The sequence below is a fragment of the Neomonachus schauinslandi genome, chromosome 9 (assembly GCF_002201575.2).
Source record: "Neomonachus schauinslandi chromosome 9, ASM220157v2, whole genome shotgun sequence".
Classification (NCBI taxonomy): Eukaryota; Metazoa; Chordata; class Mammalia; order Carnivora; family Phocidae; genus Neomonachus; species Neomonachus schauinslandi.
The window spans coordinates 42914162-42929997 of NC_058411.1; the positions used below are offsets into that span (position 1 = coordinate 42914162).

The window sequence follows — 15836 nt, forward strand, 5'->3', positions numbered from 1 at the left end:
CTGGGTGATAGACACTGGGGAGGGTATGTGCTATGGTGAGCGCTGTGAATTGGGTAAGACTGATGAATCACAGACCTGTACCCCTGAAACAAATAATACATTATATGTTTAAAAAAAAAAAAAAAGAAGAAGATAGTAGGAATGGAAAAATGAAGGGGGGGAAATTGGAGGGGGAGACGAACCATGAGAGACTATGGACTACGGGAAACAAACTGAGGGTTCTAGAGGGGAGGGGGGTGGGGGGGTGGGTTAGCCTGGTGATGGGTATTAAGGAGGGCACGCACGGAATGGAGCACTGGGTGTTATACGCAAACAATGAATCATGGAACACTACATCAAAAACTAATGATGTAATGTATGGGGATTAACATAACATAGTAAAATAAAATTAAAAAAATAAAAATAAAATAAAATGAAGAAAAAAACTTTCTTCAACAAAAAATAACATGTGCAAACTGTGTAACACAGTGCCTGACAAGGACACTAAAAAGTCCCCTATCATTGGTTATGAACAGTAAGTGTAAAAGCAGAGCTCTTCCACCTGAAGCTGGAGCAGTGGGTCTGAATGCTAAATTCTTGCCTCCTCCTTTCTGTGGCGCACAGCACTGCTGGACAAAGTTCACACCACACGGAGCCACGCAGAAGACCCAGAACTCCCCTTACAGAAGTCGTATGAGCAACAATACCTATCTTACCTTGTCCAAGAGTTGCAATTAATAACTGTGTTCTAAATTATGGTGCTCTGTACGGCTAATGAGATCTGTTAAAGCACAATGAAAATTAGAGCAAGTTTGAATAATAAGCATCCCTTTATTTGCTGACGCCATTACAAAAAACGGATTACATTAGCAACAAAAAAGTGTTTTCTTGAAGTCAGAGGCAGTTACTCCCCAAAATGTTAAGTAAAACAGTGTACAACATCAGTATTAAAATGTTAAATTTTATATTGTCTTTACCACTTTTGATCTTCTGAACAATTTTATTGAGCAAAATAAGATAAAAGATTACATGTTTATTTTATCTTCAGGAATGTAAAGGTCTAATTATTCAAATAGTTTTTATTATAAAACTAAACTCTGAAGGTGTCTACAGAGTTGTTTTTTTTCTCTTTAAATCAGTAGTCTAACAAGGATTAGAAAAGACAAAACTCTGTTCAGTGTTTCTGACAAAGTAGAAAGGGTGAAAACATAAATAAGGCTTTAATTTGGCAAAATATAATACAATGCCTTCTGTTATCCTTGAATGAACAGTTTCCCAGTTACTTCACTCTGTAAAAGATCAGAAAGAAAGAAATTCATTTTAAAACAAGAAACAAAAGGCAATCAGAAGACATTTGTCAAACACCAAAAATACATATTCTATTTGATCTAGCATGGCTCTTTCAACTAGGATCAAGGCAATTATACTAATGGTAATCAAAAACGAGAGAAATCACAGGATTCAGAAGCTTTTGAGGTGGATTTAAAAATATGAGTGAAAACCTCAAACCAAACAGAATAATGTGAGGATTTAAAAATACTATTAGAAAATATAAGAGAACATTGGGAATCCATTTTTATTAGTTCTTCTCAAGAAAATATAAAGCTAATAAAGTGGGTAGCACTGAAATTTACAACTCTCCCCCATGAATAAAGTTTCAGACAGAAATTTTCTGAGGTCATGGGAAGCTTTCCAAGTCAGATAAAATGACTATAAGAAATTAAACTTCAAAAGTCATTAGAGAGACTAAAAAGACTTAACCAAATGCAACATATAAATTCTGACTGGATCCTGGTTTGGGAAAAATAGCTAAAAAATACTTGCGGTATACCTGGGGATCTTGAACACAGGTTTAATAATGGATAATTTTATGTAACTACTGGTTTTGTTTAGATGTGATAGTGGTTCTATGGATTTGTAAGAGAATGCTTTTGTTCTTCAGAGATGCATTCCCAAGTGCTTAAGGATAAAATGTGATATCTGAAAGTCACTTTCAAACGGTCTGACATTAACCAAATACGTATATACATGGAAAGAGATGAAGCAGGTGAAGGATGTGCGAGTGTTGCACTATTCTTTCAACCTTTCTTTATGTGTGAACTTTTTCAAAATAAAAAGTCAAGGGGAAAAGAATGAGAAAGTGAAAAAGCAAAGTTATCACTGGCTATCGTGTTCTCTAATTAAGAACAAGATTAACAGTGGATCAGAAAGTGTACACAGCCCACTGGTACAGGACGCTATTGAGTGCTATGTAAACACACCACCGAAAATGAAAGCCTGAGCTACGTGATAGCCAAGTGTAAAGTGTAGAAATAAAAGCTAGTTTTTATCTGGAACACTAATCCTTATACTTCAATACCACTATAAAAGAACATCCTTCTTTCAGAAACGAGAGACAACATCGTAAAAAAATCTATTGGTCACGTGGAATAGGGGAGCAAATACATACAAAACACATACACAAAACTTCACCTCAATTTTTTCTGGATAACATTAAGAGCCTCTCCAACTCACTACTGACAAAATACCAACTTTAGGACAAAGTCAGAATTGAAAACACAAACTATAAGAGGCTGGCAACAAAGGATTAGACAGAATGAGGAGGGAAAAAAAGCAGCAAGAAAAAGAGGTCAGGGCACAGAATGCCTGAATTAGAGAAGAAAAGTACTGATTAAGAGTGTATGCATTGGGCAAAGACCACCACAATTTAAATCCCAGCTCACCCAGTTACTAGTTGCATGACCTTGGGCAAACTATAGAACCTCTGTGGGTCTGTTGTAAAATGGAATAAAAAACAAATAATACCACCTACCTACCCAATGCCCTGGGTTATTGTGAAGATTAAGCAAATGACCACAAGTCAGAAGCCTGCTCAAGCTTAGCAGGATACTCATAAGTGCTGTTAAAATAAACCTCTTCCTCCATAGGATTCCATAAACTGGTTCCAAGGGAAGAGAACCTGAGTGTTATGGTCTGAATGTTTGTGCCCACCCCCCAATTCATATATTGAAATTCTAACCCCCCAATGTAATGGCATTTGGAAGTGGGGCCTTTGAAAGACCGCACCATCATGAATGGGACTAGTGTCCTTCTAAAAGGGACCCCAGAGAGCTCCCTTGCCCCTTCTGCCATGCACAGACTGTCAGAAATAAATGTTATTTAAGCCACCCAGTCTATGGCATTTTTGTTATAGCAGCCCAAACAGACTGGAGTAATGAAATCTTCTGATATGGTCAGACATACAGTTTGAAAACTTAGAAGACAAGCAAATATGAAAGAAACGTAAGGAAAAATAGATATCTGGGAACAAAAAAAAGCATACTATCAAGTACTAGTGTTGTTAGTCCAAAGCTTAAAAAAAAAGAAAAAAGTATCTTAATTCATACAAAGGAAGGGAAGAGGTGACAATCTTCTTTTTTGGGGGTGGAGGGATAGGAAATAGGAAGACTTCCAAAAGAAAAGAAAGGTTAAGGTCTTACAAATTAAGGATATAAGATCAATACACATACCCCTACAGCTCAGAGAAATGCTAAGTAATGAATATTAGGATTTAGAACACTAAATAACTGCATATCATCATCCCATTTTTGCCTTTTAGAAACTGTTTTTCCCTTATCAAATATGTATAGCATTATTTTAAACAATTCATATGTACTTGTGGTATATACTAAAAAGAAGTAAGTTTCCTGACATCAGATATTAGCCTATTACCTACATTTCGATGATTAAACAAGCTATATTTTCAATTTAATCATTAGGCAGTAGTAGGTTTTTTTTGTTTTTTGTTTTTCTCATCCAATACAGTACTAGTTTTAAAAGAATTCACAAGAGGAGTGCCTGGTTGACTCAGGTGGTTGAATGTCAGACTCTTGAATTCAGCTCAGGTCGTGATCTCAGGGTTGTGAGATGGAGCCCTGTGTCAGGTTGTGCACTGGGCATTGAGCCTGCTTAAGATTCCTGCTCTCCCTCCCCTCTGTCTCTTCCCACCACCCCACCCCCATAAAAGGAAATAAATAAATAAATGAATAATTCACAAGAGGGAGAATATATCGAGCAAAAATGATGGCTGAAGTTCAAAACCGGGTAATAAACATTTAAAGGGTACAAAGAAGGCTGTGGGGGCGCCTGGGTGGCTCGGTTGGTTAAGCGACTGCCTTCGGCTCAGGTCATGATCCCGGAGTCCCTGGATCAAGTCCCACATCGGGCTCCCTGCTCAGAGGGGAGTCTGCTTCTCCTTCTGACCCTCTCCTCTCATGCTCTCAAATAAATAAATAAAATCTAAAAAAAAAAAAGGGCGCCTGGGTGGCTCAGTTGGTTAAGCGACTGCCTTCGGCTCAGGTCATGATCCTGGAGTCCCGGGATCGAGTCCCGCATCGGGCTCCCTGCTCGGCGGGGAGTCTGCTTCCCCCTCTCCCACTCCCCGTTTGTGTTCCCTCTCTTGCTGTGTCTTTCTCTGTCAAATAAATAAATAAAATCTTTAAAAAAAAAAAAAAACAAAACAAAGAAGGCTGTGGGAACCAAGGAATCTGTAGGGAGGGGTTTCCACTGCCAATGCTGGGTAGAACCTATAGAAGGAAGAATTCTCAAGTGCCTAGCAGACCCTGTCTTCATACAATCCATTCTATCCAACCCATTCTGCCCTTCACATTGCACTGCTGATGCTCAACCACCTTTTCACCTGCCAAACTTGGACTTACATTCATTAGCTGACCAAAGAGTTATCACTTTGGGGAGCTGCCTGCCAAACAACAGTTCAGTTTTAGCTGTGTTGCCAGGATATACATATTTAACAAGTTGCTACAATTTCATAAATCAGGAAGAAAAAATCTGAAAAATAAAAGTGTTATACTGCCAACAATCAGTATAAGTCTCAAATTTAATAGGAAAACGACCAATGTGGAAATAGGTTCCTAAGACTTAATATAAGCATACCATGTGTTTGGGAAGAAAAAGAAATATTAAAGAACACCTCTGAGATGCTGGAGAGATAATACCGACAAGGTTGAAAGGCACAGGGTAATAAGTAATCTTATAATTTTTTAGGCTCTCAGAAATGAAGCCAAGCCCTTTTCTTATTACACCAAGGCCTATGGACTGACTTCAGCCTATTTAGCATATTTCATAACTACTTTTAGTCTCTTATATTGGAAATTTATACTTTCTTATACTTTCCGTATCAAGAAATCACTAATGACCTCAGCAAAAAAGTTTTCATTGGAATGGCATTCTAGAGTACATGGAGCTGTTAATAGCAATTAAAGAAGTAGATATTCTGAGAATAGTTTCTTATTTTAAGAATCTCTGTTAAACAGTGACGTAAAAAAAATTAAGGTGGGGGGTGCCTGGGTGGCTCAGTCATTAAGCGTCTGCCTTCAGCTCAGGTCATGATCCCAGGGTCCTGGGATTGAGCCCCGCATCAGGCTCTCTGCTCATCGGGAAGCCTGCTTCTCCCTCTTCCATTCCCCACCCCTACCCCCACTAGTGTTCCCTCTCTCGCTATCTCTGTCAAAATAAATAAAATCTTTAAAAAAAAAAAATTAAGGTGGTAACCTGAAGGAAGGTTAAAATAAGACATTAGAGCAGGTTTTCAAGACTGAACAGAAGGAGCATGTGCAGGGAAGAGAATAAGGCTGAAGACATGGGAAAGAGAGTTACCAGCGACGCAGGAAGCAGATTATTTTCTAATTTAGAGAAGGGAAGTAATGTGGCAGAAGTTTAACTATAGGCAATGGAGAGGTTAGCTTACCAAGGATAAAAGATTAAGGTATAATTATTTTTGCAGACAGGTTAAAAGAATGAGCTGGGTTTGTCTACGAAATCTTGTGGAGCTAACTGACCTGAACAGCATTTTAAAGGAGAGTTTATGCTAAGGCAGACCAGATGACAATCATTCTATAAGTGAGACAGAATGCCCCTATAACCAAAATGTGGTGATCCATCCAACTTTTCCAGGACACCTAATATATCTGGAGGGCAATAAAATTTCATAATATGGTTTGGTTAATGATAAACAGGTTTATTTATCTTCAATTAAGACTCACTTTAGGAGTTAAAAAATGGGATTTCTTTGATTACCTTATAAGCAGACTTAAGTAAAAACTCAATTTCCAATTTAAAGAAATTGTGATGACTTGATTTTCAATTCAGCATCTACTATCAGTAAAAATATTAGTCACTTTATTTTACCAAGTCATTAAGAAAAAAAAAAAAAAAATCACACAGACACTTTACCAGAACTAAGATCAGGATCAACTAAAGAAGTAGTTGCCCATACTATGCAACAAAACTTAGGTAAACAAGTCATAAGAGAGTCTGTTTTTTAAGAAGATCAAAGGAGGCAAAAACAAAAGGTTTTCCCCCCTCCAAGCTGCAAGACCAAAATATGGAAGAAATGGAAATAAAACTCCAAGAAAGCTAAAGCTGTCATCTGCAGGTGTTGAGAGAAAGAAAGAGGGACTACTTCCAGGAAGGCAACGGGAGCTCCCGTAGTCCTGGTAAACCCCCACTACAAATACACTCACACACACTCTGTCAACTAGCCATAAACAGACAACAGTACTTCAGTTATTCTTACCTAATACCTGGTAGTGTTCTTTCTCCTTTGTGAGCTGTTGGTTTACTGCCTGAAGCAACTGCTGTAACTGGGTGACAGTCTGATTTAGACTTACAGACATTGTCTCCTTCTCAGAAGACTCCTAAAAAGAAGAGGAAAGTGATTTAAAAAACTCCAAACATAAGGAAAAGGCATTTGCAACCTAACACAGAAAATATTTTATTGTTTTAAATACAAACATGAAAAATCTTGAAAATGACATAAAAATTAACAAAAACCACATACAGAAACAGTGTTTGCTATCTAGTAATGCAAATTAGGTTGCACCAAAGAAAGCTATGTTATGTCACTAGGCCAACAAAGGCAAAAATCTAGAGCCTGTTTAGTAGTTGTAAATCCATTTCTCCTTTCAGAAAAAAAAATCTGCCAGACACCAAAGGACAGCACATTTATAACAGTAAAAGTAAGCTCACATATATTGAGCCCTAAATGCTAGGCAGCACTGTTTTAAGTGCTACGCACTATTCTAAGTGTTTTAGATAGTAACGCATTTCATTTATTCCCGTCAACAATCCTTACAGGATTGGTACTATTATCATTGCCTTTCACAGATGGGGCAACCAAAGCACATAGAGGCTAAGGAAAGTTGTCCAAAGTCACACAGCTACTAAGTAGCAGAGTCAGGATTCAAGCACAGGCAATCTAACAAAGTCCACATTCTTCAGCAGTATACCATAATACTTCCAACACAAACATTACAATTAATGTACTATCTTACAAGCTCAAGTGAAAACAAACATTAATAAAAACAGTGCATTTCAGAGATAAAATATCTGGAAGAAAAGATGACCTTCAGTAAGAATGCAACATAACTGATGGAAGTACATTACAAAGGCGTTTTTTTAGTCAGAAACAGATCCAGCACATTTTTATTCTTCATGTAATTTACAAGGTAATTAGCCTAGAGATCTGGGGTAAAAGAAAATGCATACCATTTCTGGGGAAACATCACTATTCTCAATAACAGTAGTGTCTCCAGCAGCTTTTACTATTTTTGACTGGATAAGATCCAGTGACTTTTGAGCCTGTAAGGAAAAGCAACATGGTAGCCTCTAAATACTACAATGGAGTATTATGAGAAAAAAAAAAAAAGAGTGATTTTCTTAACATATTTTTTACAAGATTAAAGCTCATCTCAAAATACAATGGAAAGCCAATCTATTCAGTTTTTTCCTCCAAAATTAAAAGTTTCCTCCTTGACCAGATTATAAAAACATATGCTGTTTTAAAAAGTTCAAACAACAGAGAAAAATGTATAAAGAAATTAAAAGAAGAAATAGCCACAGTTGATATTTAGGTTAACATTAGTCTAGATCATGCATCAGCCAAATCTGGCCACAGCCTGTTTTTGTATAGCTCACAAGCTAAGAGTGGTTTTTACATTTTTAAAGGGTTGTGTTAAACATACAAAGAAGGGTATGTGAGAGAAACCATATATGTCCCACAAATCCTAAATAGTGGCTTTGCTCTGACCCTCTTGTCCAGATCCCTCCTGTATACATATAAGTGCTAACAAAAAATTTGGGCAGAAAATTTCATATAAATGGGCTTTTAACATACCTGCTATTTTATACTTGCTTGTTTTACGAAGTATTTTGTTAACTTTTTATATCAATAATTATTTATGTACATTTCTAATCAAGTGTTGCACAGTATTTCTGGTCTACAGATAAGGGGCAGTCACTGTCTTCTACTGTTGTATTAGCAATCATAAATAACACGGCACATCCGTATCTTTGAGCACCTGTTTAATATCCTTAATCCCTGAGACACGAAACTGCTAGGCTAAAAATGCATGTTTTATATTGTGATCAAGAGGTCAAAAATTAAAATCACCTATATCAAAGTAAGTCAGATTGCTTATCCTTGACAATGTATCATGAACCTACTTCTGAAACAAACATCCTGAGTTCACATTTTATCTACTGGTAACAGCAACGCCAAAATAATTTGAAGCAATTCTGGACTCCTACACTTATTTTTTCATCATGCTAAATGTACTCTTAATGGATTCCTAGACTTTTATGTAACAATTAGAAGCTGTATCATACAAAACAAAAATATTTCTTCCAACTTTTAAAAAAGTGACATATGTGTTTTGCTAATGACTCCCACAAACACAATCATAGCTCTAAAGCAGCTTTGATAAGCATGTGACTTGCACTATTAAAACTATCTAAAAACAGAATTACAAAAAACTTGCCATCCTAATATAGAGAGTAAGAAATGTAATCTTAAAAACTCCCTATTTATATATGAGATTAAGAAAGTGTATTTCCACAAAGAAATAAATGAAAGGAACAAATTTCTGAAACATCAGAGGTCTACACATTTTGAATCTATAAAAATCAAAAGAAACATACTTTGTAAGCAACTACATAAGAAAATCCCAACAAAACAATACATGGATATAACCAAATTTTTAAAAAAGAGTACCTTCAATTGCATTTAAAACTTAATCTATACTTTATAAAGCAATTACTTATATGTATTGAAATAATGAAGCAAATTAAGAACAATCGAAAAACAAGCCAAAAAGTTTAGTTCCAAAATGCAACTGTAAAACAGTTTAAATTTATAAACACGTTAATATGCAAAAAAACCAAATCCAGAATTAGCAGTATGTTTACTTAAGATTCAAGGCACAACAGCATGATGATATGGCATCTTCAAGACAAGCAGTGTCTTACCTTATGCAAGTCACCAGCTACCTTCTGTCTTTCACTTTGTTCAGTTCTAAGCTTTGTGAGTGTTTCATTTAACTGTGTCTTTAACTGTAAAAATAAAGGAACACCACAATTAACTTAATTTGCATCCTTCTTTGTGCTGAGACCTCTAGAAGAATGAATGAGAAAGAATGGGATTGCTAACAGTTATTATGCACAGTGGATTAGCCAATATGCTGCACCAGATGTATAGAAAAGCTAAGCAGTGGAGGTTCCCATCTGGAAAGCTAAATATAAGAAAAGCTACAGAAACAAACTAGGGTTCAGAGGAGAAAACTGTAAATGTAAAAATAAAACCATCACATTCCAGTAAAGTGCCTTTTAAAAGTATTACTATTCATAAAGTACTTCATCCATATTTAAATTAAATTAAAAGGCAAGTAGCCAGAAATTTTATTCATTAGTTTTTTAAGGCCTTCTGACCTATACAGTTAAGAGTCAATTGTGTAATATTTTAAAAGACATTGAATGGAAGATTACAAATCCAGTAAAATGAAAACTTCAAAAATTTAAATGTTGATCATCCTTTAAAACATCACTAAAGAGATCAGTGCAAGACCATAAGGGCCTAATTATACAATATGCGATGTCTTTTTTTTTTTTTTTTAATTTTATCATGTTTTGTTAAAGCGATGTCTTAAGATACAATTCTCAAGAACCAATTTGTCCAGTTATAAAGTTCTATAAACTCTAGTGCCAATATATAATGCCTCTTCTCATGATAAATGCTCCAATTAAATATGAATGAGGGAAATGGACTACACTGACAATAACTTTATTAAATTCATCAAGTTAATTGATTTTGCCTCACACCGACAGGCATACCATCCCAAACAGTTTCTGGAGATCCAAAAGGGAGAAATATAAGATACTAACCTTTCAAACTGGAGAAGGAATTAGTGAGGGACATTCCATTTGGAAATTTTATTTGGAGAACTCTCTAAATACCCAAATGCTTCAGTTTTTGCTCTTTCACTTAACTCTATTTAGTACATCAGATAATTATTCCTTTGACCCCCAAACATACAATGTATGTATAAGCAAACAAAATTATTTTATCTTAAAATGTGGCAACAGTTATCCTGAGCAAACAAGCAGAAAGACTAAAATAAAGATTACAAATTCAAGGCAAAAATAAGAAACAAGTACCATTTAAAATGGCCCCTTAACAGAAGTAAAGAGGCAAAAACACAAAGAGAACATTAGGCTGAAGTCGACCATAATCCTATGGGTTTGATGCTACTGCTGGGGTCAGCTTTGACCAAGCACCAAAGTTAAAAGTAAAATCTCCAACAAACGGAGTTAAAAATGACTTTTTAAAAACACATTATAGGGTGAGGCTTATAGCTTGTAGCTATGGCCTAATCACAGTCCTGATGTGTGCAATATATAAGCAAGCATATGTATAAAACTAGTCACACGTTGCAGTGGCAATGATTCAATTAAATAAAATGAAGATAAGTAAAACCAAAATTTTATTTCAAAAATAAAGGGGGGGGGCTCTATGTGTACTTTTCAAAGAGCCCTCATTCCCATAAATCACTGCCATAATACAGAAGACCAACCACAAATGAATGAGTTAAGAAGTCTTCTTTCTTAGTACACACAGCAGTACTAAGAAAGTTCCAAACTAGGCAGGGTTAACTTGGGGTAAGGAGAAAACTAACTACAATCTTCCTAGAGTTTATTCAGATACTTTCAATTTAGTCATGTGTTGTAACAATTTTTCAGTCATAGAAAGACAAAAGGATTGTTTGAAACATACAATGAGCTAGTCATATTTATCTAACAGCTAAGCTTGCCAGAAGGAGTGTAAATTTCCAGAAATTTTAAGAATGGGAATACAGGGTACTCTATGTCATTATAAGGCATTTAGCTAACCTTAGTTATCGTTAAGTTTTAGAATTACTATGCTCTAAATGTTATGCTGATGAGAATTTCACAAGCTTTTTGTTATCTATAATCTATAGAAAGACCAGTTAAATTAAGAAGCTGGAATGAATTATTGCCCTTGAATGAAGAATACATATCTTCAACCTTCAATCATCTCCTTCCAGGTTAGAAAATAAGAGGTCCAGTTAACTATCATAACTCTGAGAAGAGAATCTTCACAATTTAGGCTATCTTTATCTATTTGTTTCACTTCTTTATTCACTAAAAATAATACTGTCCAAGGAATTAGGTTTTATAAAGCATGAATTTCTTTCTGGAAAAGAGTTGCAAGCCAAACATGCCATTGTTAGGAGCTAAGAAAAGAAGGATCATCTTAGGAGTCAAGAAAAGAAAGATCACCTTAGGAGTCATCAGAATACGAAGATTATCTTAAACTTACAAAAATGCCAAGCTAAAGATGTTAGCAAGGAGAAAAAGTTTGGATGGTTTCTCCACATGTCAACACAAGTGTTTTCAGAGCCTACTTGATACCCAGTGGAGAACAAGCTTCTTACCAAATTTAGCTCTTCATTCTGTCTTACTGCTTCAGAATATGAATCATCAAGTTTTTTCTGCAATTCAGTCAACAGATCTTTCAGCTGCAATGAAGTTTAGAGTTTAAGATTGATCTCCTTATGATATCCCATGTTTTGTATGCTACTTGGAGGCTCTGCCACAAACAACTTACACTGAAATATTTTATCATTACTATAAACTTAATTTAAACTGAGAAGCAAAGTCAAAAAAATTCTAAGTACCTCTCTGACTTCTGTAACATAGGTAGATCGTTCAATTTCTGCCTTCTCCAGTTCCATTTCCAAATGCTCTCGTTCTCTTCTCAGCTAGCAATGCAACAAAGAAAAGTTAAATTTAAGAATTCCTTTCATGATGCTCCCCCACAATGGAAAGTTACCACACTTACAAATAAAACACAGTATCATCTCAAACACTACCCAAGATATTCTTAAAAGCGTAACAACTACATCATTAAAGAAATCTTAAAACACAGATCTTAAGACAACGCTTAATGCTAAAAATGAGTCCACAGGTTGTAAGTCAAGCGATGAAATAACATACATTTTCAATGTCTTTATTTTCTCTTCTTAATCGCTCTAGCTCTTGTTCTGAAGATGTGAATGACAACTGCATCTGAAATGTGAAACAATTATATGACCAAGTAAATCAAGAATACAGAGATTCTATCTTGTAGAATTTTAATCAGACTCTTCAGAGGTTTTGAAATGCATCTCATTTTAAAGCCACACTGAGTTTCAAAAGACCCTGAAAATGAAGGCAAGACATTTAACTTGATTTAAATTGTCATCAAAACCTATCCCATTGGCATGATATTATATTAAGGCCCAGCTAGAAGTGCTTATTTTTTTTTTCTTAACAACCAACTAGTAACTGGCTATATTTAATCCCCAAATGCATTAACATAGAATACCACCAGCAATGCTAAATTCTGCACAGGTTGGCCCAGGAAAACAAGTGAGCAACAGAGGACACTCTTTACTTTCCCTTTATTGTAACATATTTTTATTAAAGTATAATTGGCATATCATTTCCTGTTAGTTTTAGGCGTACATTATAGTGATTCCATACTTTCATACATTACAAAATGATCCCCACAGTAAGTCTAGTTACCATTTGTCACCATACAAAGATGACTACCACACAGATGACACTCTTTACCACAGCCAAGTAAATGGGAGAAAAATTAGGACTGCCCAAGAACATTCAGATCACATGAACAGAAGGACTCATTAACTTTTTCTTGAATACTATATCATGGGTCACATATCAACATTGCAAAGCTTGCTCTGAACCCCAAATTCTTTGCCTTATTTTATCGCACAGTAGTTCTACAACTTCCAAAGCATTTTACATTCTAGATCACTACCTTAAATCACACCCTAAACTACTGATTCTCAAACTTGGGTGGGCATTAGAATCAGTTGTGGAAGTTCTTTAAAACACAGACTGCTGTTCCCACAGAGTTTCAGATTCAGAAAATCTTGGATGGGGCCCAAGAACGAGCATTTCTAACAAGTTTCCAGGTTCCTGATGCTGCTGGATCCAGGGCCCACACTCTTGAGAACTACTTGCTCTATGCTTTTTTAGATACCTGTTTAATAGTCTTCTGTGATTCATCAACTTTAACTTTCCATTTATTTTCTTCTTGTTCCACACTTCTCTGTAGCTTCTGTAAAATTCCTTCCTACGGGCAAAAGTATAGTTGTTTTGAAAAATTCATGTTCTAATGACAAGATAAACTATTTAAGCCACTAAGGAATAAGTTAATAATTTAAAAATAAAACCAAAATATAGATTAAAAATCATTTCCTACTGTTTCTGCTAGGACGGATTTATATTTTTCACACTCGAGCTGTAACAATGTGTGCATTTCATCAGCTTCTTTCAACTTGTGCTCTAGAACCTACAAAGAATGAAATAAAGAAAAATTCTCTAGTTTTACCAGTTTTGTGTGCTTCAAATTTGTTGCAATATTTAATGGTATATTATGACAAATGGTTTCTAACTGTTTTATAGTGAGACACTACATTTCAACCTTCTTAAGCAGCAATCAAGTTCAATAACCTTTTTGGTCATTCAGTCTTTACTAATAAAACTTCCTGAGTCTGATTACTACAAAATATATTACACAATTTATAATAGGCTTATCACTCTTTAGCAGGATGGTAAAATCAAAGCAGAACCACACGTGAAGTCAAGTCACAACACCTATGCTACTCACATATGGAAAAGAGGATTTTATTCATGCCACTTGAGATACAAAAAAATCTTCCAAATTTTAGCAAAGATAAAAACACATCTAGATTCTGAACACTCTTAATGAGGTATTTGGGGATACTTTAGCAAACCAGTCAGTTTCTACCTACCTACCTCAACTGATCTTTACTTTTTAAACCCAGGCTAAAAAGAGAGTAAGAGATAGTTAAATATACAGTTTTAGAAATGATTACGATACAAAGTTAAAGAAACAGCAAACATTAGCTTTGTATACTTATCAAATGCAATGAAGACTTGTAGCATTTCTATCAAAATTTATACAAAATGAAATCACCTTCTTACACTTTCTCAAAAGGTCATTATTATTCTATTCATAATATGTACTTTATCTTTCCAAGCTCTTAAAGACAATTCTGATTTACTTCTTTCTTCCATGTCTGGTTACAACACAGATACTTCATTTCTTGAACTAACCTTAACCTCCTCTGAACCTGAAGTTTCAGCCACACATTCTTTTGCCTTCTTTTCAAATCCACGCAACCATTCACTATAACTCTGTAAAAAAGAAAAGTCAAAATAACCAATTTCCAAAAATATCTAAATGAAATAGGTAAAACATTTGAAACCACCAAATTAGATGACTATGAAAAAAGCCTACAGACAAACACCACCTTTCTGGAAATTTCAAAGAACATAACTGCTGCATAAATTGTACCTACCCCAGCCTTGAAAATAAACATTGAAAATACACCTCTGTATTACCACCAAAATCACATCTTATTTACCTTGACCAAGGATATCTGCAATTGAACTCTGGACTTATATAGAGAGATCTGGGCTCACTTAATTCCAGCCTCTACCACTTACTAGTGCCAGGACGAGTACATTCAATCTTTAAAACAGAGAAAACTGAAAATAAATTACTTTCAAAACTTTACTCAGGTAAACCATTTCTCAAAAACTAAGTATTCTGGGGCGCCTGGGTGGCTCAGTTGGTTAAGCAACTGCCTTCGGCTCAGGTCATGATCCTGGAGTCCCGGGATCGAGTCCCGCATCGGGCTCCCTGCTCGGCGGGGAGTCTGCTTCTCCCTCTGACCCTCCTCCCTCTCATGCTCTCTGTCTCCCATTCTCTCTCTCAGATAAATAAATAAAAAATCTTAAAAAAAAAACTAAGTATTCTGAGTTCATAAACTAATAAAGTTCAAATGAAAATACTTTATTCAGAGGATTTCAAACACTATGAAGGTGTTCCAGGGATTCTGAAAATACTTCGAAATAAACACATATAATGAAGTGTTTTTAAAATCATAATGAGAAGTGGTAAGAATATATAAACATTTACTTATTTAAAACCAACAAAGGGGCACCTGGGTGGCTCAGTTAAGCATCTGCCTTTGGCTCAGGTCATGATCCCGGGGTCCTGGGATTGAGCCCCACGTCAGGCTCTCTGCTTGGCAGGGAGTCTGCTTCTCCCTCTCCTCACCCCTACCCCTGCTCGTGCTCTCTCTTGCTATCTCTCTCAAATAAATAAAATCTTAATAAATAAATAAATAAAACCAACAAAAACTATTTGTGCTGAAAGGTTAGCTGATGCAAACACAAGGCATACATATATATATTTTGGTTTTAGTCATTCTAGATTTTAGAATAAATTATGCTACATTTTTGATGCTCCTCGTCCAAATTTTAAACTCTGATAAGAGTATTTGTTAGATACTTAAAAGAGAATAAGAGGAAATTTGATTTAAACCCCTTGGTTTAGTTTACTCCAAGAAAAAAGAACACATGAAATTTCTATTAACTGCTCAAACTTAAAGCTTTAAGTATATGGC

General features: G+C 35.4%; 1 protein-coding gene across 1 annotated transcript in view; it reads right to left on the minus strand.

The window, feature by feature from the left end:
- Positions 1-796: 796 nt before the first annotated feature.
- The window catches only part of KTN1 (kinectin 1), a 110780-nt gene continuing 95740 nt past the window's right edge, over positions 797-15836 (minus strand). Inside the window, 10 exon segments of the mRNA XM_044918208.1 lie at positions 797-1268; positions 6561-6674; positions 7525-7617; positions 9283-9366; positions 11766-11849; positions 12009-12092; positions 12328-12399; positions 13379-13471; positions 13601-13690; positions 14479-14559. Of these exon segments, the coding sequence (XP_044774143.1) occupies positions 1233-1268; positions 6561-6674; positions 7525-7617; positions 9283-9366; positions 11766-11849; positions 12009-12092; positions 12328-12399; positions 13379-13471; positions 13601-13690; positions 14479-14559 (831 nt within the window). The 3' untranslated portion in view covers positions 797-1232.